The sequence below is a fragment of the Trichosurus vulpecula genome, chromosome 6 (assembly GCF_011100635.1).
Source record: "Trichosurus vulpecula isolate mTriVul1 chromosome 6, mTriVul1.pri, whole genome shotgun sequence".
Lineage (NCBI taxonomy): Eukaryota > Metazoa > Chordata > Mammalia > Diprotodontia > Phalangeridae > Trichosurus > Trichosurus vulpecula.
In genome coordinates, this window is record NC_050578.1 from 77,609,337 (window position 1) to 77,635,883 (window position 26,547).

At 41.1% G+C, this 26,547-nt stretch overlaps 1 protein-coding gene and 1 pseudogene across 2 annotated transcripts in view; both read right to left on the bottom strand.

Moving 5' to 3' along the window:
• Positions 1-904: 904 nt before the first annotated feature.
• Positions 905-1,958, bottom strand: LOC118854336 (annotated as a pseudogene).
• Positions 1,959-11,064: 9,106 nt separating this feature from the next.
• TMEM150C (transmembrane protein 150C) overlaps positions 11,065-26,547 on the bottom strand; it is a 67,791-nt gene continuing 52,308 nt past the window's right edge. For both annotated transcript variants that reach the window (XM_036764601.1, XM_036764602.1), the window contains exons 7-8: positions 15,627-15,804; positions 11,065-13,082 (exon numbers count right to left, since the gene is read on the bottom strand). In XM_036764601.1, coding sequence (XP_036620496.1) covers positions 12,874-13,082; positions 15,627-15,804 — 387 coding nt within the window. In that variant the 3' untranslated portion in view covers positions 11,065-12,873. The remainder of the gene's footprint in view (positions 13,083-15,626; positions 15,805-26,547) is intronic.

Below are 26,547 nucleotides of genomic sequence, written 5' to 3' on the forward strand. Positions count from 1 at the left end.
GCTGATTGATTGGTGTTGTCATTTAATATCCCAGCTCTCATCATGCCACACAGTATCTACAGATGCCGTGGAGGAGGCCAGAATAGACTGACAGCATGAGGTGATTGATAACAGAGCTGCCCTGGGGGGTCAGAGAGGCTTGGGCTCGAATCCTACCTCTCACTCTGGCTGTGTTGTAGCTTCGGGTAAGTCACCTGTCAGTGTGCAGTTTGCCCTCCTGAGTCTCTCAATACTATATGTTACAGATGAGTATTTAATCTGCTATGTTGGAGGCAGTTTTTCTGAAGGAAGTTGTCCACACTAAATTATAGGTCTGGGCCAAAAAGAGAAAAATTTCCGCATTTTTCAAAATGAGAAAACTTCTATTCTTGGACTCTTTGGAGATAGGGGATTTCTTTGGTTCAGGTTCTCACCCCGAAATTGTTTAATAAACAATTTGGAGGAGTTGACGATTTGGAGGAGTTGCTATGGCTGGAACATTGCCCAGCCCGTGGTCAGTGTGCTGATGACCCTCTCCCAAGTGAAGCATCCTGATCAGACCTTCGGCTGAAGCTCTTCTGGCTCGTGGGCCTTCCAGAGTACATGGTCCCTGCTGGCTGTGAGAACTGAGCGTCCCACTGTCTCACAACAGCAATGGGGGAGAGCTTTTGTGAGTGACTCACAAATCAGACTAAGCTTTGATTCTTAATGCAATTTAGCCAAAGCAAATTCCATAAGGAAAGGAGATGTGAGTGGGGTGAACATTTCCTAAATATCAAGGAAATCTATCTTTAAATATGCAGGTTGGGGAACTTGGTTTGGATGGGATAATGGGAAGTATTTGATTAACTCTAGCCTCATCTTTTTTTTTTTTTCATGGCAGGGGAGCTATTCCCTGTTTATTAACAATTTGGGTGAAGGGAACCTATGCAGGCTTGAGGGCTTCTCTAAAGGGGAAATAAGCCACTTTCCTGCCTCTGGGGCAGTTGTTTTCCTCAGTGAAGCAGATCTCAGCCCTTTGCCCTCACTTATTGTGAGGGAAAGGTTGCCCCCTTCTAGAAGAAAAGTCCTCGCATTCGTCTGCCGATGCCCTGGCGATCATACAGGACGTTGAACTTATTTACAAACTGGTTCGTTGTGTTGCGTGTTTTGGTGCTGGTGCCAAGGTAGGCCATGAGCCCAACATCATTACATTGATCATAAAAGTCTGTCTTGAACTTATCTGTGCTGAGCACAGGGAGGCAATGACACGGAGCATAGACTTCACACAGAATTTCATGATTAAAAGGAACCTCCCCTGCTTCAGAAGCTTGAGCCGACTGTGCAGCATCTTGATGCCACTATGCTGGGCTATCGGACGCTCTGCCACAGTAGAGTTCTCTCACTACCTGTGGCTGTCATTCAATCCGCACCAATCCGCTCAGCCTCCTCTGTGGCCAGGGCGTAGGTCAGTTCAGCAAATAGCACTGTTGCCTGTCCGTTGATGATGTCGATGACAGGCTCAAAAGCACTGACTGGCAGATCAGTGTGCTGGGTCATGGGATTTAGCTTCAGGAACAGCTCTCACACACCTGCTTGTGCACATGGATGTCAGAGGGATCTGGCGGACCCCCTGTGGTATACCAACCTAGAAACGCCAATTTGTTGAATACCTGCTTAAACTGCTCCTCCTTGGTGTAGTAATACTCCTTGTCAACGATGGTCTTCTCCTCCACCGCGTGGGACAGCAGCTCGAACGAGTTCATCACCTCGATATTCCATCCCTCCTGTTTCCCAATCAACGCCCCAATCACCTGCACTGGCCGTCCCTCCTGCGAGCGCATGCGGATCCGGTGGTCGGAGATGTTGAGGATGACGAGGGGATGCAGGGCCACGGACACGCTGCCGGTCACGCCGGAGGCCATGACGCTGGGGAGCACTGCGGCGTCCACCTCCATCCCGCTAGCCCCGTTCGCAGCTGTGGACGCCATCTTGTCCGCGTCTGCCAGCCTCCCAGCCTCATATTTCTTAATGGAAAAAGGACAGTGTCCAGCACAAACAAGGACATGGACGAGGAAGAGGCCAGCTTGTGGATGCTCTTCCATAAAGACAATTGAGTTTTCATTGCATTCTTTTTTTTTAACAATTCCCCCCAAAAAAGTTCATATTCAAGCACTAGTTAAACTTGATAACTTTGGGATATCAAATCCCACAGAAAGTCATACTGGGAGGCCATACATGGGAGCATGGCCACACCAGCCACAAGCCAGTATCTCCTACCAGCACTAACACTCCAAGATTCAGGAACCTGTTACCAGTTTAAAACAGTCCTTGCCTGGCTTTGGGGGTTGAGGGTGAGGTGGGAGGGTGACATGGGAATCTGATAGCTTTCTGAGATCTTAGAGAAGTAAAGTCTCACTAGTGTTCACATGAGGATTGTGTGGAGTAAAGACGTTGAAACGAATTGGTAGCAACTACCATGGTGCCACTGTTTGCCCAGCAGAGCTCCTGTATTGAGACAGATCTGGGTAGTGGCATTAGGAGAAAGGAAAGGAGGAAACTTGAGCAGTTATAGCTCACTTATCTAAAAATGCCCATTTTTACAAATTCTAAGTTTGCCCAGGAAAATACTTGTAATATAATGACAAATTAACACATTTTGGGCATTATGTTAAACACAGTTCTTTGCCTGCACAACCACTCCTATCTTCCCCACCTCCCGCCTTCGTGTAGTTTTTGGGTGTGTGTCTATTCCTATTATAGCGATACAAAATGTTTTCAGTTTCCTTAAGCAGATTTTAATTAGAAGTTGGTCAAAGCTTCTCACCTCAGTTCCATTTGTAGACATGGTTTTGGCTACAAATTAGTACTGAGTGATAGATCAGCCTCTGCTACCGCTTCAAGTGACACTTGCCAAAATGTCCAATCCATCCTTCCTATTGAGTCAACCAAAGCTTGCCCCACATACTTGAATTCTCTGCACCTTCATTGACCACAATGGACAACATTGCAGTGGACCCTAGGACTGTATTTTGATACCATTCTAAGAGCATCTTAGCAAATCACAGACTGCTTTCTGTTGTCAGTGTTATCAGCTTCTTCATGAAGAAAGGTAAGATGGTCAACCAACAACTGCAGTGCCATCTTGGCTCTGTACAGCTAGCAAATTCTGGCCGGACTCCTGAAGAAACACCAAGATCAGGCAGTCATGGAACTGAAATGGGGTTTTCGACCACAGTGTAATTCTGCAGACATGGTCTTTGTTGGATGTTAAGATATAGCAAATGTATATAGAAAAACCAAGGTTTTTATGTTTTGGTCACAGACTTTTTCCCCCCGGGACCAAGGTGGTACAGAGAAGAGAGTATGCCTCTTGGTGAAGAGGTAGATGCCCTGCTCTATCTTCTCTGCAAATACTCTTTGGTAAAAAACAATTGGTGTTCATTGGTTAAGTGATACCTGGGTGCTAATCAAAGATATAGGTGATACTGACATTAAGTGGTGCTGGTTAGATGATATTAAAAAGATCACTCAGTGATATTGGAGAAGACACTCCAAATTGGACCCCAAACTGACATGATAACCACAGATCCTCAATATAAAACCTTGAGAGATAGCTGATCTCTGGAAATCTAACTTAGTGGTGTAGAAGTTGGGATACGTATCTAGTATTTGAATTTTCAGGATCTATTAGAGAAAAGTTGGCAACTATTCATCCATCCATCCATCTTCATATTTGTATGTATATATAGGCATCTATATATTATATATGGTGTCCCAAAAGTCTTGGTGTCATTTTCGGATATTGAAAGCTTAAAAATGCACCAAGAGTGGAACAGTCTGTGTGTGCACAAGCGCGTGTGTGTGTGTGTGCATGCATATACATGTGCACGCTTTCTTGTACAAGTTCCCTTTTTTGGGAAATGATAACTTTTGCATAGTTGATTCCTTCAGTACTGATACTTGTCTTAATGGATCCTTTGCAAATATTAATGTTGTGGCTAGTGTGAAGTATGGATTTTATAGCCCTAAAATGCAGATTCCTCCCATCTAAAGGTAGAAGAGATTTTTGCTCTTATGTCGATGGATGGTAATGCATCACTGAAAGGTGGGAGAAGGTGGGGCAGAGATTATAAATTTCTATAGAATGTAAGCTCTTTTGAAAGCCAAGGTGGTTTTCTCTTTTGCCCCATCCTATATCCCCAGCACACAGCATGGTAGATGCTTTAAAAATGTTTGTTGACTTGAAAGTCCATCAAAGATTATTATTATTATAACACTTATACACTGCTTTACAAATATTGTCTCATTTTGTCTTCACAACCACCCTGGGAGTTATGTGCTAGTTTTATCCTCACTCTACAGTTTCAGAAACTGAGGCAAACAGGTTATGTGACTTGCCCAAGATCACACAGCTAATAAGTGTCTGAGGAAAGATTGGAATTTGAATCCAGATCTTTCTCTTAAGGCTCACATGCACCACCCACTGCACCACCTGACTATTATTGAAACACCTCTGAATTTTTTTTAATGCCCCTATACATGAAATCCTTTGCATGTGTCTTATTTACTAGGTTTATGTTCTTCAATTATTGAAATAGAATTTCTTAAGGCTATTATTAGATAAACAAAGTGCTCCTATTTTGAAAACATTTCAGTGTTTCTAATTTTTTACTTGAAGAGGGTGTTTTTTTTTTCCTTCTCAAAGGGGTGGAGACGTACCAAAGAGAAATAATGATTATCAGTTACGAAACGGAACCGAGGCAGCTAATGGATGGTTAGACCGTGGCTAGAACTCCGCTTGGAGTCAGAAAGACCTGAATTCTGCTCTACCCTTACACACTTATGATCAAGCTGCGTGACCCTGGGCAAGTCACATAACCTCTGCTTCTGTTTCCTCATTTGTAAAATGGGTCTGTAACACCTATCTTTTCCAGGGTTGTGAGAATCAAATGAGAGAATGTTTACAAAGTGCTTGCTAACCTTAGGAAACTACATAAATGCTAGTTGTTATTATAAGTGAATTTGAACACATTGAATAAGATGTGCAGGTAATGCTTTGAAAATAGAAGGCAATTTTATCCTCTGACTTACGCGGTAAGGCCCCCTTTAAAGACTGCCAACGGAGTTTGGTAAGGACCTCATTGCTCCACCTGCCATTAGGAATACCTTCTCCAAATCGAAATGAGCTTAGTATGGCCCAATGTCCATAAGTCTCTCTCATGCTGTATGTTAGAATGCTCTGGAACCATTTTCTTTTGAAGGCAGTTCCAGCTAATTAGGTTTTTCCCTAATTGAACGAAAACAAAAATTACAGACCCAGGCACCAGCACTGGCTTTTGGATGGAGGTATTTGAGACTGTGTTGGTTGAGATTTGTGTGTAGGTAATGTTATTAAAGAAAACTTCCCCAAATTCCATGCTCTTGTTTCTCTCCCACACTCCTTAAAACACAGAAAGCAGTGCTCTGAAACACGGCCAGATTACCATGTTTCCAAACTACCACAAGTAGGCAGAATTAGGAACGTAAGGTAAACTTTTCCATGGTCTAAGTGCTAGGACAATTGCCTTCTTACCTGATCCTGACTTTTTCAGTGAGATACTGGTTAGTTACCTTTTAGATTTCAGGGCTACCTGAAGCCCACCATTTTAATGGGAGGAAACCAAAATGAGAGAAGGCAGACAGACTTCTCCTGAGTTCTCCTTCCTCTCTTAAGGAGATGAGTGACACTTGATAACAATGAGACATATCATGCTGTACCAGAGAATCTGTTAATAGCCTGACAATATTTATTAACTTACAAACAATTCTCTTTCACGGTTCATAATTCTGCATATTTCATAGAAAACCATAAGATGGAATTGTCCTTAGAGATTGTCTGTGCCAACTCTTACTTTATAAATGTAAGATGTGTGTGTGTGTGTGTGTGTGTGTGTGTGTGGTGGGGAGGTTCGTGGATTTCCCTAGAAGTTTTCGGCTCTGAGCACTCCAAGTAGCCATCAAAAGTTCATGCCTTGCTTTCTTCCACTGGCATCTCTCAAAGACCTACAGCCATCTGAAGAAGTTCCTTCTCCTTCATACAGGTATGCAGTCTCTTGACTCAGCATTCTCACAGCTAATCCGGAGTCAAGGTCACAGAGCTTTCCTTCAGGGCACCACCAAGTGAGTGGAGGAGTCACACAGGGAAGGAGAATAAGACACAGCAATGAAGTGATTATTGGTCCAACCTCCTTGTTTTATAGATAAGCAAATAGATGCCAAGCAAGGTTACTTGCTTAAGATTACACAAGTACTGAGTGGCAAAGCCAGACTTCAAGAATTTTGTTTCAGGATACTTTCTGATATGCCAAACTTCATTGTTGCCATGGTCTTATTGTGTTACATTTTCAGCAAAAGTGGTGGCCTCAAAACAAGACAACTATCAGGAGACTCAATGTCAACAGATTAGAGCATTTCTCCATACCATACAGGAACAATTCATTGGTGACCTGGAGGGAAAGCTGAGTCAGCACACACAACAGTGGGGCAGAAAAGGAGCAGGCAGCTTTCAGAGACTTGGTGTGTAGAACCACATTTGCTCATCTGGGCCAAAACACTTGCAAACATCAGGATTGGTTTAATCAAAATGATGGGGAAGTTCAGAAGCCACTAAATGAGAAACACGAACTCCACAGGGTTTACCAGCAAGACTGCTCATCTGTCATCAAGGAGGCAGTGTTTAACTCCATCAAAAGCAAAGCCTAAGAGAAGCCTGGAGAGATGCAAGATCCTTGGCTCGGTGAGAAGGAAGATGAAGTTAAATTTTACACTCACAGTAACAATCCAAAGCATTCTACAATGCCCTGAAGATTCTTTATGGGCCAAGATCTCTGTTGCATCTCAACTACTCGACGCTTGATGGAGCCACACTGATCAGTGATAAGGATATGATCCTGCCGAGATGGGCTGAATGCTTTTATAGTGTTCTCAACAGATCATCATCGACCAACGCTGAAGCTGTTGATTGTATGCCTTAGGTTGTAGTCTATCCTGTTCAGCCAAATATCCAACTGAAGAAGAGGTTTTGAGTGCCATTAGGCCCCTCTTGAGTGGCAAAGCACCTGGCATGGATTCCGTTTTAGCAGAGAGCTACAAGGCAAGTCCGCTGCTCATACAGAAGCAGATTGAAATTTTCCAGATTATATGTCAAGAGGAAGTTTTCCTCAGATCAAGGATGTCTCCATTGTCCATCTCTGTAAAGGAAAAGGAAACAGGCTGACGATCACAGGGGGCGGGGATCCTCTCTCTTAGTCATTGCTGGCAAAATTCTTGCCAGAGTCCTCAATAGGCTGATTGTTCATCTGGATGATGGCCATCTACCTGAGAGCCGGTGCAGCTTCAGAAAAGGGCCAAGGGATGGTTGATACGGTGTTTGCTGCCTGACAGCTCCAGGAGAAATGCTAGGAGCAGAACAGAGGTCTGTATACAATGTTCATCCATCTGACCAAGACCTTTGATACCATCAGTCATGAGGGCTTGTGGAAGGTCATGGCAAAATTTGGCTGCCTGGAGAAGTCCGTCAGTACTGTATGCCAGTTTCATGATGGCATGCTCACATGCTTCTGGATGAAGGATGATGCTCTCATGCTTTCCTAGTTACCAGTGGAGTCAAGCAGGGCTGTGTGCTTGCTCTATGCTTTCTAGCTGTTTTTCCACAATGTTGTCAGATGCCTTCACTGATGATGAGAATGCCATCAAGATTGCTACCACACTGATGGTAAACCATTTAACTTGAAAAGGCTACAAGCCAAGACCAAAGTGGAGAGAGCTGGTGTGCAACCTTTTGTTTGCAGATGATTGTGCAGTTAATGCAGCCTCTGAGGGTAAGATGCAAGAATATGGCTCCATTCTCTACCTCTTGTGATAATTTTGGCCTGACCATCCAAGAAAACAAACATCTTCCACCAGCCAACATTGCATCATCCATACGTGGAACCATTGGTTATAGCAAGTGGAGAGATTTTGAATCTACGGATAAGTCACTTACTTGGCCGTATACTTTCTAGGGATGGCCACATAGATGATGAACTTGTCGAATGCATTGCCCGAGCTAGCTCAGTATTTGGGAGGCTCCAAAAGAAAGTGTGGGAGAGATGAGGTATCAGGCTGCCTACTGAACTGAAGGTCTACTGAACTGTTGTGCTGAGTTCACTGTTGTATGCCTGTGGAGTCTGGACAGTATACCACCAGGAGACTGAATTGCTTCCAACTGATTTGTCTTAGGAAGACTCTGAAGATCACCAGGCAAGACAAAGTGCTGGACATTGAGGTCCACTCTTGAGCTGAATAGCCAAGCATTCAAGTTCTATTGCAGAGGGTGGAACTCTGACAGGCTGGCCCACAGCCTGAATGTCAAATGTATGTTTATATACTTTTTTTGTGGAGAACTCACTCAAGGCAAGTGCTCACTGTGTGGTCAGAAGACAAGAACACTCTCAAGGTCTCCCTGAAGAACTTAATTTATCAATTGTGGGACATGAGAGGCCCTGGCACAGGACCGCCCAGCATGGCGTGCCTGCATCAAGGAAGATGCTGTGCTCCGTAAATAGAGCATCAGAGCGTGAGGGCAGCATGAGATCCAGACACATCTCCAACCCAGATGTTCTAAGGGACTAGTTGTGCCTGATCTGTGGGAGAGCCTTCCAACCTCACATTGGTCTGATCAGCCACAGCCAAATGCATTGTACCCTGACCCCAACCTCACAATGTCATTGGTCCTCTTTGAAAATGAAGGACAAACAACTTCATTATTGCCGTGGTTTTATTACATTATTCACTTCTTGCCTTTATAGAACCCTCCATGGACTTGGATTCAGGAGAGAATGAGATTCAAATTTCACCTCTGATACTAGCTATGTGACCCTGGCAAAGCTAGTTAATCTTCCAGTGCCCCAGACGGCCCTCTAAGACTAACTTACAGATGAGTTGCAAATCTACGTTAGTGAAAAGATTTTTCCACACCAGGACTTTCATCATGTACGTAGTTTCATACAACTCACCATTCACGCAACTCCACTGAGACCCAAGGTTTAAGAAAAATCATACTTTTATTGTAGAAATTAGAGAAGCCTCCAGTAGATAAAAAAGGGAAGAAGCATTTAGTAAGCACCTACTGTATGATGTACTATCTACAAATATTATGAGGTAGGTGTATTATTGTTTTAATTATATAGCTGAGGAAACAGAGATTAACTAACTTGCCCCACATCTCAGAGCTAGTGTCTGAGGCTTGATTTGAACTCAGTTTTTCCTGACTGACTCCAGACCCTGGGATTTTACATTCCTAGGGATTTTTCAGTTTGGAGTTTCAGAAGGCAACTGGTGGAGTCTTTCCATTTTTACTTTGCCCTCTGGTTTTGATAGTTCTGGGCAATTTTTTCACTTAAGACTTCTAGAAGTATGGCATGTAGCTTTTTTTTTTTTGCATAGTCAGATTTTCCTCATAGTTAATAATTTTGAAACTCTCTCCTTGACCTCTTCTACAAGTCAGTTGTTTCCAATAGGAGATATCTTACATTTTCTTCCTGAGTTCAAATATGGCCTCAGACATGTAGTATCTGTGTGACCCTGGACAGATCACTGAATCTGCCTCAGTTTCTTCATCTATAAAATGGGACTGATAGTAGTACCTACTTCACAGGATCATTGTGGGGATCAAATGAAATAATAATCGTAAAGCACTTAGCATCTGGTACTTCATGCAGTAGGCGCTTACTCAATGCTTCTTTCCCTTGCTACCTACTGGAGGCTTCTCTAATTTCTAGAATAAAAGTATGATTTTCTTAAATGTGCCGGGCATGTAATAAGTGTTATATAATTGCTATCTATCATTATTATTATTCATTCTGACATGTCCTATTTCCTTCTGGAGTTACTGCATTCTGATTTCTCTATTCTAATTTTCATGCCATTTGCTACTTGGGTAAGGTTTTCCATCTTTTGTTCTCAGCTATTTATTCACTTTGCGCCTTTCCCCAGTGCTTTTATTTCATTTTTGAAAAATGTCTTTATTTCAGCCATTCTTAGGGTCTTTGTGATCAAGCCATATACTTTCCCCCTGAGGCTTTGCTTTTATTTCTTGTGGAATAACTCTTCTTAAAAGGCTTTACCTTCCTTCCTTCCTTCCCTTTTCTTTCTTTCTTCCTTCCTTCCTTCCTTCCTTCCTTCCTTCCTTCCTTCCTTCCTTCCTTCCTTCTTTCTTTCTTTCTTTCTTTCTTTCTTTCTTTCTTTCTTTCTTTCTTTCTTTCTTTCTTTCTTTCTTTCTTTCTTTCTTGCTTTCTTTCTTTCTTTCTTTCTTTCTTTCTCTTTCTTTTTTTCTTTCTTTCTTTCTCTTCCTTCCTTCCTTTTTTTTTTCTTTTGAGGCAAACAGGGTTAAGTGACTTGCCCAGGTCACACAGCTAGTAAGTGTCTGAGGCAAGATATGAAAAGGCTTTACCTTGTGATTGACTCAAGCCATCTGAAGTATTTATTATCTATTTATTCATATCTCCAGTTTTAGTTTCTGAATTCAGACCATGACAGAGCCGGGTTCCTGCTTCTCCCACACTCTTGGATGAGATGATCAGGCTTTCCTCCTCCTCTGGAGTTTTCATGTTCAAAATTTCTAGACCCCCCTGAGTGATCAGAGGTCAGAAAGCTATTGCCTTCAGACACCTTTGACGAGGGACCTGAGGCAAACAGATTGAGTCACGCAGCTAGGAGATCCCTGAGGCCAAATTTGAACTCAGGTCATCCTGACTCCCAAGTTCTGCCTTCTAGCCACTGCACCCCTTACCTTCCCCAGATCCCACTATATTTTCATAGTTTCTTAATAGTCATCTCTTTCCTAAGCAAGGCAGTGCCCAATGCCCTTCATCATCAAGGGTCTTCAGTACGTGACCTTTCACTCACAATTGGTGGACTCCATCTTCTGGACCAAGGTTGTCCAGCTCCCTTAATCTGGGACAAGCCTGGTCTTTGCATTAATTTCCAGTCGCTGTAGTTTGTTTTGCTAGGGAGTATCCCCCCTGAGTCTCACTCCCTTTCCAAAGGAGATGTGAGTCATTAGAAAGGGAAAAACAAAGCATATTTTGTCATAAAAGCACTTTATTTAGTGGTCCTGACCCTGTGTGTGATACTGGTAATTGCTTAGCTTTGCCAGAGGGCACCATTAGACACACACTCACAAGCATAGAACAATATCCCACCACCCAAAGTCAGCAGCTTGATTTTTACTTGTGGAAAGTAAAAGAAATCGTCACAAACCTTCATGTTTTTCTTTGATAAAATTTTACAATATAAAAAAATGATAAAAACAAAAGTAGTTTTTTTTCTTTTTAAAAAGAATAAATGTCACCTTGGCTTGGACTATTTACAAGTAGATGCCCTTTTAATTAAGATTATTTTTTGCTTGAAATTTTTCCTGCATATGCTTGCTGACTTCTAGCCAAATTCACTTTTCAGGTTTTTTTTTCATCCCATTCACAATTACCTTTATTCCTGCACTTCATATGGGAGACAGTTCAACGATACTTTAAAAATCTCGTTCGTTGGTTTGTTTTTTTTTTTAATGATTTTTGCTGATTTTCCTTCATTGGATCCAAAACAGTGGTTTTTAAAAGTGTAATTCTGTGAAATCGCCACAGTTCCTGTGAGCCAATCAGGGGGTTCTCTAGAACAAAGCGCAGGCACAGATGGATGATATGTTTGAGTTGTGGCTGCTTCCATCCCCAGCCGCTCCAGGAGCCATGATTCCTTGGAATGCTGGGGCACCAAAGAAGAATGAAAAACAAAGTCTGAGCATTTCATGGGCCTCTTTGAAAGAGTGGAACTCTCTTGCTTTCAGTCTTGCTCTAAGATAACCTAATGCTTGCCTTTTCATAAATGGCTCATCTGAGACAGCCTCCAGCTCTTTTGGGTCCTTCTCTCTCACTCATCTTTTCCTATGTGTCATCTTAGCTTTCTCTAATGGAAACAAACCCCCACCCCCCGTAAATTAAGCCTTCAGGGGATAATAATCTGACCTCATTATGGTTAGGTCCAATACAAGGCAGACATCTTTATATTAAAATCTTTTTCTGTCCGTGGGATCCAAAGTGATACAAAAAGGCAATTTTAAGGATGCAGAGAAGCAAACAAAAGATATCGTCTAGGATAGACAAAAGGAAGAACATTTAAAAACAAAACCACATCTTCATCTCGTTTTATATGAATGGTAGCTCTGTAATCCATCTTAGCAGATTTGCTCTCTAAAATTATCGGAACACACATGGCCCCATCTTTAAGTCACAATGAAGTGAGTGTTGGCTGAGATACAGGCTCAGTGCTTGGGAATTCCCTCCCCAACCTCCCCCAACCCCCCATGCCTAGGCATTCTTTTTGGATAATTTCCATCCAGACAAGTGTTACTTGATCATCCATTATGAAGATCGTCTGGGTCTGAACTCTGAAGATTTTCAGTGGCTCATTTTCCGATCCTCCTTAGACCGGAAGCAAGACTTAGGGAGTTGGTGCCTTCGACATTCTTCTTTTGACTGACTCTACTTAACAGTAAAGGGTGTGAATGGTGAAGCCATTAGGCAAGGAGGGCAGGGGAGTGGGGAGGGCTGGGAAAATGGGACAGACGAGGTGGGCAAGATACACGGTCTTGCAAAAGCTTCTTGGTCTGTTGTGTGTATTAAAGATGCAAGAGCTTCCAATCCTTCATACAGGGGTTTGTGCTTTTATTTTTCCCCTTTAAAGAAACAATCCACCCTGAAAAGAGGCCCCTTTAGTGATAGTGACTGTGAACTGTGCGTGTGTGTGTTGGGTGTCATGAAGTCATATGTGACATTCTTTTCCTGTGTCAGTCCCTAACCCTCTCCCCCACTGTCACCAACGAGGTCAAAGTAAGTCAAATTACACTTGGTCGGTTTGATACTCAGATGCTTCTGATAGGCTTTCAGAGAAACTCAGGAAATTCTCCTGGTACTCGGAGCAGACGATCTCATAACGGTAATGCCGAAACTCCACGGCAAAAGTGCCAAAGTAACACAAGAAGCACATCACGAGGCCCCATTGAATCCGGGCCGCGTGCATGTGGATTTCTTGGGCCATGAGAATAAAATCTGGGGAAAGGGGTAAGTCAAGAAAAACACACCGGGACTTGTTAGTGGAGACTTTAAAAGACGGGCCGTGTTGCAACCCACCTTTCCAAAGTAAAGCCACTATCATTACAATTTGATAGACTGTCCTAAGTGGTACCCAGAGAACTCCATAAAGATCAATAAAAGGGCTAAGCCTTTCACAAATAAGGACAGCGAAGAGTAAGGAAATAAGCATCTATTAAACACCTACTATGTGCTAGGTTCCATGCTGAGCTCTTTACAAATATCATCTCATTTGATCCTCACAACAACTCTGGGAGGTAGGTACTGATTTTTATTTCCATTTAACAGTTCAGGAAACGAAGCCAGGGGGGCAGCTAGGTGGCCCGGTAGATAGAGTGCTAGGCCTGGAGTCAAGAAGACTCATCTTCCTGAGTTCAAATCTGGCCTCAGACACTTACTGGCTGTGTGACCCTGGGCAAGTCACTTAACCCTGTTTACCTCAGTTTCCTCATCTGTAAAATGAGATGGAGAAGGAAATGACAAACCACTCCAATATCTTTGCCGAGAGAACCCCAAATGGGGTCATGGAGAGTCAGACACGACTGAAAAATGATTATTAAACAAAAAGCTGAGGCAGACAGCAGTGAAGTGACTTAAGAGTCTGAAAAATATTTTGGATGTAACAAGTCACAAGTAAACCTAGAAATGCTATCAGCTGTCAAACTCCAAGTTAGGAATGGCCCCTCTCTTTCTCCTGTTCAGAAGCAGAGAATACACTTTTATTTTTCAAGGGTCACTTTCACCCTTCTTTGCAATGAATTATGAAGAAAAGAGTTGAGACCCTTCTTGTCTATTATTTTCCACAATATCTATTGGGGGTGGGAATTTTTAGGGAGAAGGGTCTAACAGAATGATTTGAAAGGGAAATTGTACTTTGAGCATGCTCAGCAGTAGAAAGTGGCACCCATTAGATTATGAATTAATTGGTTTACTAAAGGTCCTAAATGTCATTGGCATTAATTTGTATCTTCATTGTAGACTTCCACAAAAGAAACAAGGAGGGGTAGTTTTTTTTTAATCAAGGCAAGCTCTTGGAACGTTGTTCTTTTCCAAGATTACACTTAATATCAACATTTAACAGGATGGAAGCCACTGGCTCTGAACTTCTTCCTTCTCTCAGTTCTGGGTACCAAAAGGGAAAAAATGATTCTCTGTGGCATTCCTAAATGGGAAAAGAACAGGCAAATCTGAGTTGGCATGTCTGGGTCTATCCACCTTGGGATAATGAGAGGATTCTTGCTGTTATGGAGAGCTTCTAATAAACAGCTTCTTAGGACTCAGATGGAATTTAGGATAATGATCTCAACATTCTAAGCCATCTGGAGCCTACACATTGCTTTTCTGATGGAGTGTCCAGATGTTGTAAATATTGCCGAGACCTTTATGTTAATTCGGCACTAGATAGCTTAGATCATGGAAATCTGAAGATAATTAGGAATGGCCCTTTGTCCAAGGGTGTCCTGGGTAAATGTTTGACAACCAGCCCTCAGAAACACACATGTTTAAGCTTAATTTTCATTATGAATGTTTTCTCTTTTTCTTAAGTCTAGACAATCATCAAAACAAAAAAAAAATCATTTGAGGTGTTTACTGATTTCTGAGGTGGAAAGGTTCACATGGAAAATTTAACAATCAGCTCTCCCAACTCTTTAACAAAGAGCTTTAAACTCTCAACCACCAACTTTTTTTTTTTTAAATCAAGCTGCAAACGAGGAGTGAATATGGCTGATTTGAGTTTCAGCCCATTTAACTAGGCAAGGATGCTGATGATTAATTAGTGAGATGCTCAAAGGGCAGGTGGTCGAGAAAAGAGAAAGGGCTTGGCAAATTCACAAACTGGAAAAATCAGTCTCTGAACAACAGAATTAATTTTGTTGTCTTTGCTATATAAATTGCTACAACAAATATTGTATGGTATTAATCGTTCATTCTATCTGGGATGGCTAAATGTACCATATGCTTCTTGAGTTCACTTCTTAGAATAACTTAATTACTTTTTTGAAAGATATAAATTTGCTTGTTTTTGAACCTCTCAGTGGATATTTTATTAAATGAAACAACTGAATCATCCGCAAGTAAATCAATGGAAGTTTTTTTTTTTTAAGGGAAAAACAATCGACACACTTTTGTAGTTCAGAATGTTTTTGGGTTTTTTTTTTCATTTTTTAAATTTTTTTTTTCCAAAAGGGGGGAAATTTACTATCTTTGTTTTGAGGAGAAAGCATTAACCCAGTTCTCATAAATAAACTACAAACAGTTCTGGAAAGTCACAGATTATATTCTAATTCATCACCTCCTTTAGGAGCCTGATAAAGCTGATGATAAAAAACAGAAACAAAGCAAACCTCAACCTCCCCTTCTCTGTTGATAATTTGGTTGAATAGGCTGCTGTGAAGGGAGCATCCTGATATCTAGATAAGTAAACTAGGTTTGCTTTGTATTCTAACTTCCCTAAGGGAAAAACAAAAACAAAACCAAAGCCCGTTTATATTCAAAGGATACAGAGGACCACACAGAGAGTGATAGATGCTGCTAGAATCACTCTGGGAATCCCGGTCTTCCGACCCTCGTTCTTGATGTTGACTTTGAGTGTCAGAGCAGCCTGGATCCAACAAGCCAATGTACCAAATCCAAAAGTTAGGGAGGTGCCTACATTATGGATTTCTTCATCGTTGGTGAGCTTGGAGGAGAATAAACAATATAGCATGTGGAGGCTCATTTGTGAAAAAAAGAAAAAAAAAAGAAAAATAGTTCTCTCATGATTAGAAAATCTTCTGGTGCTACCCCTCCATGCCCACCCTGGGAGGGGAAAAATGGTTAAGAAAAATGTGAGAGGAGAGAGAGAAAACGGATTATGAGAAAACACATTCAAGAGTAATACACTCCTCCTGGCTATCCCTTCAACTTGCTTTCAGACCTGTGGGTTGGGTCTCCAGCAGGTGGCTGCTCCTTTGGATTCTAGGAGTAACACTGTGGTTACCCCTTGTTAACATGAGAAACTGCTGATACGCTTCCCAGTAACAATCAGCCAGTAGATACAATTAGCTCTTGGCTAAGATATTTAATAAGATGATACATAGTAAAACAAAGTAGCTACTATATGTTCCTTCTCAAACATCGGGGGTGTATGCTCCACAAACACACATTGTTTTTCGTCTTTCGTTTTTGAAGAGGACCAATGACATCAGGAGGGTGATGTCTTGACTTACAAGCAAATTGGATTTAAGTGAGGCAGAGCCATGCAAAGTCATCAGCCCCATTCTCTCCTTCAGAGTCATGGGAATCCAGTGGCAAGACATAGGTCAGGAGGACTGGCCATGGTCCGGGATGCAGTGGGAGACCTCAGTCTCCTTAAAGTAGGGTCTTTCCCAGGTCTCAATTTGTCGGAGGCAACACCCATTCAGTAGTTAAAGGCTAAGTAAGAATCGAGGCAAAAGATGGCTTAGTTTGCCTTCAAAAAACAATCAGTGCGGGGGAATGGAAAGGGTTAATACAATTTATTGCTACGATGGTAATAAGATACACATGGGAAGGAAACCCATGTTCAGGTCACTCACAACTCTGGGAATCCTCTTTTTTCACACAGTCTTCTCTGTGGCCCAACTTTTGATTGATAAGAGTGGCTCTCTCTAGGATTCCAGAGCTGGCTCTTTTCTCTGATGCCATGGGTCAAGTCTTTTCCCTCCGGTGGTTGTCTCTCTATATCCATGCCTGCATGGAGTACGGGTCTTTGCTCCCTCTGTTGGGCTTAGGACACTTTCAGACTCACTCCTTATAACTGCTAGAGAGGGTATCACCCTCTGGGCAAATTACTTCTAGATACTATGTCCAATGAAATGGAAGGAAGAGAAAGGATTTGCTTCTTTTCCTCCCTCTTCCCCTTCCCCCCACCCCATAGAAAAAATGCTCCTGGCCTTGACTTCTTTGGAACTGAACTCTGTTCCCAGGGCTTAGGAAATGAAAGCCTTTCTCATCCACTGATAAGTTCCACCAGAGAAAGGTATCTTCACATACCTCAAAGGGAACTGGGCTCAGAGGAATATTTATAGTTATAAACACCTTGTGATTATATTCTGGGCTTTCTAGGCTGGGGATTGGGATGGGGGTGGGATGAAGGTGGGGTTGGTCACTGATCACCTCCCTTATATAAGGAAGAAGATAAGGATCTAGTCTTTGAGATAAATTTAAAAATTTAAATTAAAAAGTCTGTGTACATCAGGAAAAGTCCTAAAAGGTTCCCATGGTCTAAAGGAAGACACCCTCAAGTATTGTCTTATAGAATGAGAAAATGAAATTTCAGAGTTGGCTGTGTATATTCCCAAAGGAAGGCAAACTCTGAAGGATCAATATTTTATTAGCATAGCATACTAATGAAAGCCCCAAGTGTTTCTTAATTTCTGTGTTGTAAAGAAGAGGCAAGGTCTGGCCATGTCTATGTTGTATGACAAAATTAGCCACATGGACAGATTTTTAAAAAATATTGTCTTAAGCATAGCTTTCATACAAGTAGCACTTGCAACAATCGGAGACCTACGTAAGTTAGGAGAGTCTTAAGACACGGGGTGTTTTCTTGGAGGGGGGGGGCTGGCGGGGCATGCGGGGGGCGGGGTGCTCTTTGCAAGGCTTGGCTTGGGAACGAGAAATTTGAAATTCATACCACTAGGTCGAGTAATGCTGTCCCCTAGTCATTTCAATTACTTCTGACAAACTAAATCAACTGATTGGACTGGCATAGTCCATTAATATGGCATTAATATAACTTTCAAAGGAGATGGGTGATCAGGGTTTTGGCTAAATTTGGTTTCCTATCTGTTACCAAAATATCAATTGGCAAATATTTATTAAGTACCTACTAAGTGTCAGGTACTAGGTGTAGCTAGGTGGTGCAGTGGACAAAGAGATGGCCCTGGAGTTGGGAAGACTCATCTTCCTGGTTCAAATCTGGCCTCAGACACTTACTAGCTGGGTGACCGTAAGTCACTAAACCTTGTTTGCCTCAGTTCCTCATCTGTAAAATGAGTTGGAGAAACAAAACCCCAAATGGAGCTATGAAGAGTCAGACACAACTGAAAAACGACTCAACAACAAAGTGCCAGGTACTGTTTTGGATACTAGGGATACAAAAACAAGATACTCCTTACTCTCAAATAGTTTACGTCCTCTCTAGGGAAACATATGCATATATAAGTACAAAAATTAGGGTGTCCCAAAAGTCTCAGTGCAGTTTTAATCATTGAAGAATAAAACCACACCAAGACTTTGGGGACACCTTGTCTATACAAAATAATTTGGTGGTGATGGTAGCTAGCAGCTGGGAGGGTTCAAGGAGGACCTCTTGTAGGAGGTGGCAGTTGAGTTGAACTCTGAAGGAAACTAGAGATTTTAAGAGGAGGTAGTGAGGATGAATGGAAATGCATTCTAGGATGGGATTGAATGGACTGGGAGATGCCATGGTGTTTCAACAATCTGGCTAGCAGCTGCCATGGGGGGGTGTAAAACCAACAACAACCAGCTCACAGAACACTGCAAGCCCAGGTTCTTTTGATCTGCTTCACTAAGGAAAGCAATGTTAAGGGGTTAACAATCTCAATTTAATCCAGCATACAAATGTCATTCACTTAGTTCAGGGGGAAAAGCCAGCATCCTGAACTTCAGAGCAAATACAAACAAATTACAAATGTCAACAGACAGACCAAATACAATTCATAGTTACCAACATCTGAGTTCAGCGGGAAGGCCCTTACAGTGGGCTGTCCAGAGTCCCCCACCTCCAGGAGTGAGGGCCTTAAACAAATAACTCTATTCTCTCTTTTCATACAGTTTCAGACGTCATCAAACATCATCTAAGTGACCAGAACTTAGGCTCTTACTATTGGTTCTGGAGTTAGCACCTCCCTTCATTGGCCCCACCTGAAGCCCCACCTTAGTTACCAATTCACACCCACATAGGCTTAGCACCTAATAGATAGGGGTTTGGTGCCTGGGGTTTAGCACCTACCTAGTAAGGCTCAATCAAAGACACCCAACTTAATTGATATTACACATGGCATTAAGGAAACCATTAAGAAATAACTGCGCTATGTGTACTTGGTGGAGACTCTTCAGTGTATGGCACTCCAGGAGGGACTCAAAAGGAGAATCACAACCTCGGGCAAAAGTGCCAAATACACCTCAGTTGATTTGCTGAGGTCAATAAGTATTTAACTTGGAGAAGGTATAATGGTGGGTGAGTACAACCCATAGAGAGTGATTTCTCTAAGGTGAGCTGGTATGCTCTCTTCTTGTTGAATTTCAGGCCCAAGCTGTGCATTTATCCTGTCTATCCTACATGTATATGCTAACATAGAAGCTCTAGGCTGTCCATACACCTTCATGTCATAATTTGGGCAATTGACATTCCTTATCTGCTTGTAAAGGGTCAGGCCGAAAACTCTTTTGAGGGGTTATGGCTCTCTCTTTCCAGGAAGCTCTGCTGCCTTCCAGAGCTGGATGCAACCAGCACAAGGTTATCTGCAAACAGGAGCATCTTGTGGACCTCAACATCCCCAGGGAATCTTTCTCTTCAACTTGAAATCTGTGCTGGATCTTCTCCATCACAATGGTGAATACCTGTGGCAAGAAGACATCTGTCTTTTTCTTTTATGCCCTGTTGCCTGACGTTGACAGTCAGAGGGTCATCAAACAGTATTATTTCTGTTGTCGTAGCTTTCTTGAGTGATTTTGATATGTGGATAGGAGATACTTGGTGTCAAGAAAAGACTATAAGGTGGGATGTTGCTCAATCTAGTCAAATGCTTTTTTCACAATCGACAAAGCCCAGCTGGATCTTATATCTTCTTCATTTTTCTGCCAATTGCGAAATGGTAAATATGTCCATTGTCGAACACTCACAAAGATCTGCTTATTCTCTACTTCTACCACAGATGCTCTTGATTTTTGTTTAAATTTTTATATAGATGGGAGAGTAGGCATGGAGCTATGTCCCCTCAGTCACCTTTTTAAAGCTATGAATGAGATGCAAGGTTTTTCTATTATCTCCTTCTCCTTTGAATTGATCATTCAATATACCCTCCAAACTACGTCACTTTCAAGTGCAGATTTCTATGTCCAATCTGGCTGCTTTTCCTGTCTTTGTTCTCTTTCAGAGAACATTAATCAGCGTTGGAAAATGTTTGTGGAATTGAATTGAACGTTGTAGAAGTTATATCTGCATTGGGTAGAAAGATGGACTGCATGACCTCAGAGGTGACCGTGGAAGCATGTAGCATTAAGGTCTCCAAAGTGTTGTCAAATTTTAAGGAAAAAAATATTTTCACAGTGTCCTGGTCTGATATCTCTGGTGCCACTTGATTAAAAAACCTAAATGATATTCCTTCCTTGAATAGAAGACTTAATCATTTTTTAAAATTATCTTATATTTATTTAATTAATTTATTTTTGTTACATTGTGAATTCCAAGTTTTCTCCCTCCCTCCCTTCCCAACCCCCTACTAGAAAAGGTCAACATTTGATATAGATATGTATGTGGAACCATACAATACGTACTTGCATCTGTAATTTCTTTCTCTGAAGGTGGATAGCATTTTCCTTCATAAATCCTTTGTGGTTGATTTGAATATTCATATTACTCAGAACAGCTTAGTCATTCACAGTTACTCTTTGAACAAAATTACTGTTACTGTATACAATGTTCTCTTGGTTCTACTCATTTCACTCTGCATTATTTCTTGCAAGTCTTGCTGTGTTTTTCTAAAACCAACCTGCTCATCATTTCTTACAACTCAGTAATATTCCATTACAATCATATACCACAACTTGTTCAGCCATTCCACAGTTGATGGGCATCCCCTCAATTTCCAATTCTTTGCCACCACAAAGAGACATTTTAGAACATATAGGTTCTTTTCCTTTTTCCCTGAGAAGATTTAATCAGTTTAAGAGAAAGATCTTAATTTCCTGAAACTAAAAGATTTAGCCTTTGGTGACTCAACTAGGAGCGGGAATGCCTTTTTTTAAAAAATCCAATTAAATGACTTAATCTTCCTGTATACCTTTGAGCAAAAAAAGGGGAAACCTTAGAGGGAGTGGCCAAAGAGGAAGTAATTGGTTTCAGGAAAGTATTTCTTCAATATTACTATTGTTCATTGCAAACGATTTTTTAAAAAAAACCAAACAAACCTAAACCTAACGCATGTACTTTTGTTTTCCTTTGTTGTAGAATTTTCTCTTTTATTTCATTACAGTAAAATGTAAGTGGACATTCTTCATAGGTCAGAGAGAATTCCAGTGAACAGGAAGAACCTTTGAATAGCTGGACCTCTCTCCAAGTGAAAATGCCTTTAGTATAGTAATAAGCTATCTTGGACAGACTTTGCCTAAAATGTAGACAATAGAATATTTCCCCACAATTAAATGGCCTCAGTTGGTGACTAGGAGCTTAACCTCTCCCAGTTCCTAGGAATTCCATCAACCTTGAGGCTCTCTGTCCAGGGTTTCACAACTGGAAGATGCGTGGCTGATTTAGTTCCTGCATTCTGGATTCCACCTCCTCTGTATTCTAGGGCAGATTGAATTTACTACCATCCTCTCCCTTTCTCTCTGTCTCTTTCTCTGTGTGTGCGTGTCTGTCTGTCTGTCTGTCTCTGTCTCTCTGTCTTCTCTGTCTCTGTCTCTCTCTCTTTGACTCTCTCTGTCTTTGTCTCTATCTCTCTACATCTGTGTGTGTCTGTCTGTCTCTGTCTCTCTTTGTCTTGTCTCTCTCTTTTTTATTTTCAGATTTATATTTCTTTCTTTTTTTTCTTCTTTAAAAATTTTATCAGAACACAAATACAGAATAGAGAAAAGAAACAAAAACATATTGTAAACTTAAATACTGAAACTTAAATACAAATTAAGAAAGAAAAAAAGCATGTCATGTACATAGCAGAACATAGGAGAGGATTCAAAATATGTAACAATAGATTTTCATTTCAAGAAAGTCTGTATGATAAATAATACACCTTGTCTTGAGAATTGTCCATCTTTTCTTTGCTCCCTTGTGTTTTCTTGTGTTCTCTGCTGTGCACTTTTTAACTTTGTTCTTTTTTCCCCTTCCCCCTACTGCCCTAGAAGGCTACAACATAGCTTAGATAGGTTTCTCAATATATGCATACATACACACACACACACACACACATATATACACATGCATATATAGTCATATACTTTCTCAAACATACTCTACTCCTGATCTTTGCTTTTATGTTTGTACATATCTCTCGTTTCCTATCCCTCCTGCCACCTCTACTTTACTTCTACTTGTTACATCACCTTCCTATTACTTGCCTACCCCACTCCTCTACCAACTACTCTGCCATCCTGCTACTTGCCTTCCTCCCTCTAAGGATTCCTCCCCTATCCCTCCATTCCCATTAATCTAAACTCCCTTTACCTATTAATTCTCCCCTCTAAAAATCCCTCCCTTGTCCTAATCCCTCCTTTGTCTCTCCCCCCTCACTATACCCCTACCATTTTATTTCTTATAAATTTAGAAGACTTTTATACTCTTCTAAATATATATATATATATATATATATATATATATATATATATATATATGTATTGTTTCCTCTTAAACCCATTCCCGATAAAAGTAGGTTACCAGAACTACCGGCCATCCTCCCCCATCTAAACCTTCTGTATCCTTTCTTCTTCTTGCACCTCTTTAGTATAAAATAGTTACTCTTTTTAGCTGTTTCTAAATGGTTTTACTTGTTGAATTCATATCATAGTCAGGTTTATCTCCCTCTTTCTTATGAACTTGACAATTATTAATAAGAATGTTAGACATACATTTTGCATTTTATGTTATATAAAGGGCATATATATATATATATATATATATATTTAAAAAAGGCAAGCAGTGTATTCCTATGAAGCCCTTTCTTTGTATCTCTAGTCCTTAGCAAGGCAGCAGTGGATAGAGCACCAGCGATGGAGTCAGGGGGACCTGAGTTCAAATTTAGCCTCAGACGCTTACTAGCTATGTGACCCTGGGCAAGTCACTTAACCCTGTTTGTCTCAATTTCCCCATCTATGAAATGAGCTGGAGAGGGAAATGGCAAATACTCCAGTATCTTTGCCAAGACAACCCCGAATGGGGTCACAATGAGTCAGACATGACTGAAAAACTGAACAACAACAAAGTGCTTAGCACAGTGTCCTGCACACAGTAGGTGTTTAATAACCGTTTCTTGACTGGCTGACTAAAATGAAATATGTAAAGCACTTTGCAAACCTTAAAGTGCTACATAAAGGTAAGCATTGTTATTATTGCATTTATATTATTATTATGTAAAATTTGGAGGTTGGAACCTCTTTGATCCGAATGCTATTTGACTTGTGAATTTAGAGCTAATATTTAGTATAAAAGTTTGTCTAGGAAACATAGGGGTCTTCCCATTAATGATTGTTTTAAGTATTGAAGCTTGTCTATTCCAGTATATTAAAAGTTAATTTGGTTTTGGTAAATAGCATAGCAGACATCACAAAAGTAGAAATGCTATCAGAGGTAAACAAGTGATAAATCCATTGATTTCCTCATAAAAATCTACATCACACCACTGTAGCCTATTCAAATTACTTCCATTTTAGCTTTAAGACTGTTAATTTGTACCAAATGATGTTTCTGATAGGGCTTCCATTAGCCCTCAGCAATTTCTACAGGCTTTCTCCTTGATGCTGAAAATAGCAAACTTTATAGGCAGAAGCCTGGTTCTGGAGAGTAAAGAGTTAAATTAAAAAAAAAATTCCAGCCAGGAATAGCATGTCCAGAGTGGTTTGTCAGAAGTCCAATCCAAGGTCATCCTGAAAATAGCCAGGCAATTTAGAGATAGAAGGCCTAGGCTGACTCCATAGTCAAGGCTGTGCATGGCTTTTTATTTTCACCTACTCAGGCTGTGGTTCTTGGGGATATTTTAAACTTTCTAGGAAAATGCAAAGGATAAATATAACTATTTCCTGCTGAGTGCTAAAGTTTCCATTTGAAAAGACCTCTCTATCTTTGAGAAGCTGGCTTTTCAGTAACTGCTGTCATTAAAAAAGCAAGTGCCCTAAAAAATCAATGTGGAACACGGAATGAGAGTGGCGGTATCCATTCTGATCCCAAGCTTTGAGGAGTTGTACAGTGTCCAATTCATACAACATGCCATGAGTAATTGTGGTTAATTTTCTTTCTGTTTATGTATGTTATTTTTTTAAATGACTAGTAAGTTATAAGTACATATTGGACCTGACTACTTAATAAATAGAGCTGTTAGTTATTTCTTTTGGCCTAAGGGCACCATGATAAAATGCAAAGCTGAATTGCAGTAGCTCAAAAGAAATGTGAGATCCACAATTTTAGAGACATCTCCACTCCAAATGTTCACGTGGACTATGTGGGGGTGACCTATGGTAAATCCTTCCAAGCTCATGTTGGTCTGATCAGCCACAGTCAGACACACTGTACCTTGACCCCAACATTTTGGTCCTCTTTGAGCGTAAAGGACAACAACTAACCTGAGGTATGAAAAAATTACTGAGGCACAAAGCATATAATGAACTAAGAAAGTCTTCCCCGAGGTCAAACAATTATTAATTTCTTTGACTTCTCCCTCAGCTTCTATTCTTAGTCTAGAAGACCTGGATCTTGTGGAAGACCAGTCCCTATTTCCATCTAAGGTGGAAGGAGGAAGATCCTTCTTTCCCTTGCCCCTAGGTTTCAGGGCATTGGGGCAATTGGTGGGGCTAGAGTCCAAAACTGGTTGGTAAGGTCTCAGCCAGGGATATCATGTTGAGAAACCAATTAAGACCAAGAGAACAGCATGCATCATGGGTATTTTTAAACATATGGGTTGATTTTAAACAAATAACTAAATGCTACAATTATAAAGAGATACAACGGTGTAGCCGGGTACTGGTAATTTCAGCGGGAAGGGATCATATTGCTATCTCTAATATTGGGAAGGACAGCTAGGGGGCATAGCACAAAGAGTGTTGGGCCTGGAGTCAGGAAGACTCATCTTTGTGAGTTCAAATCCAACCTCAGACACTTACTAGCTCTGTGACCCTGGGCAAGTCATTTAACCCTGTTTGCTTCAGTTTCCTCATCTATAAAATGAGCCAGAGAAGAAAATGGCCAACCACTGCAGTATTTTCACCAAGACAAATGGGGTCACAGAGAGTCAGACACGACTGAAACAACTAAACAACACCAAAAAATATTGGGAAAGAAGGCAAGACAATTGTAAATGATATACCAGGAATGATAAAAATCACCCTTTCTTTAATAACCCATTTCTTGCCAATATTCTTATTGCTTCATGAGGATGGCTGATTGGCACACCTTACAGACATGAGCAGCACCAGAATGTCCTTAATAAGAGGGGTAAATAAGATTTAATCAGATACCACTGGGAGGAGGCCAACAATCTGGAATGTATATAAAGGACTCAAAGAACCCCATTGGTTGAGCCAGTTAGAACAAGTCACTGGCCTTTGGGCCAGATTCCAAATGTGTCAGGTCTAGGTGGGTTGGGGTAAGTTCCACATGGACAATCCTTATCAATGTGTGAGACTCTCTAATGGCCTGAGATTCCAATGGGTCACAGTGTGCTCAGAGGTCCAGGATTCCTTAAATGACCACCAGTGGTCCATACAGGATGACCTCACTCATCAATAGCAACCTGTTGAGCTACATAATGAATTAGGAATCCCTTCTGACCAATGGCCATGGAGTTTATTCCTGGAGGTTCTCAGTCTGGGGATACAACCACTCATAATGTACCTCCTATACCCATACTTCTATGAGGGAAATCTGGGCCCTGACTTACAGGACCCTAAAGGGACCCTGTGGAAGATGCATGAAGATTGAATAATCTTCTGTAATGTGTTGGGGCTTGATGTCCTGAGAAAGCCCAGCTGATTGATACGAAGTGTTCTTGAAATAACACCAGATACTTGGTATGGAATATGGAATTAGAGAGCTCTCTGACCTATGTAACCATTCAGTTGCTATGCACACAAAGATCAGAGATTAGTATGTACCTGTAGAACATGATAAAATTTACTAGTTTGGACAAAGAATAGGAAGGATGGTCCCCAGATGAAATTTATAGCTGTCATGGAACAATCAGGATCGTGATTCAGAATATCCATTTTGTAATAGCTATGGCTACTGGTCATCTGACTAGAATAATAACCATGCTTCCAAGGATCATTCCTTTGTCCTTTGATGGAGCTACCCAATACCAGGTAGTTTCACTGATCCCATAGCCTTATGGCTCCTTGAGGTGGTAAATTTCAAGTCAGGAAAACCTGAGTTCAAACCCTACCTTAGACACTTATTCACGGTGTGACCTTCAATAAGTCACTTCATCTCTGTTTACCTTGGTTTTCTCACTTA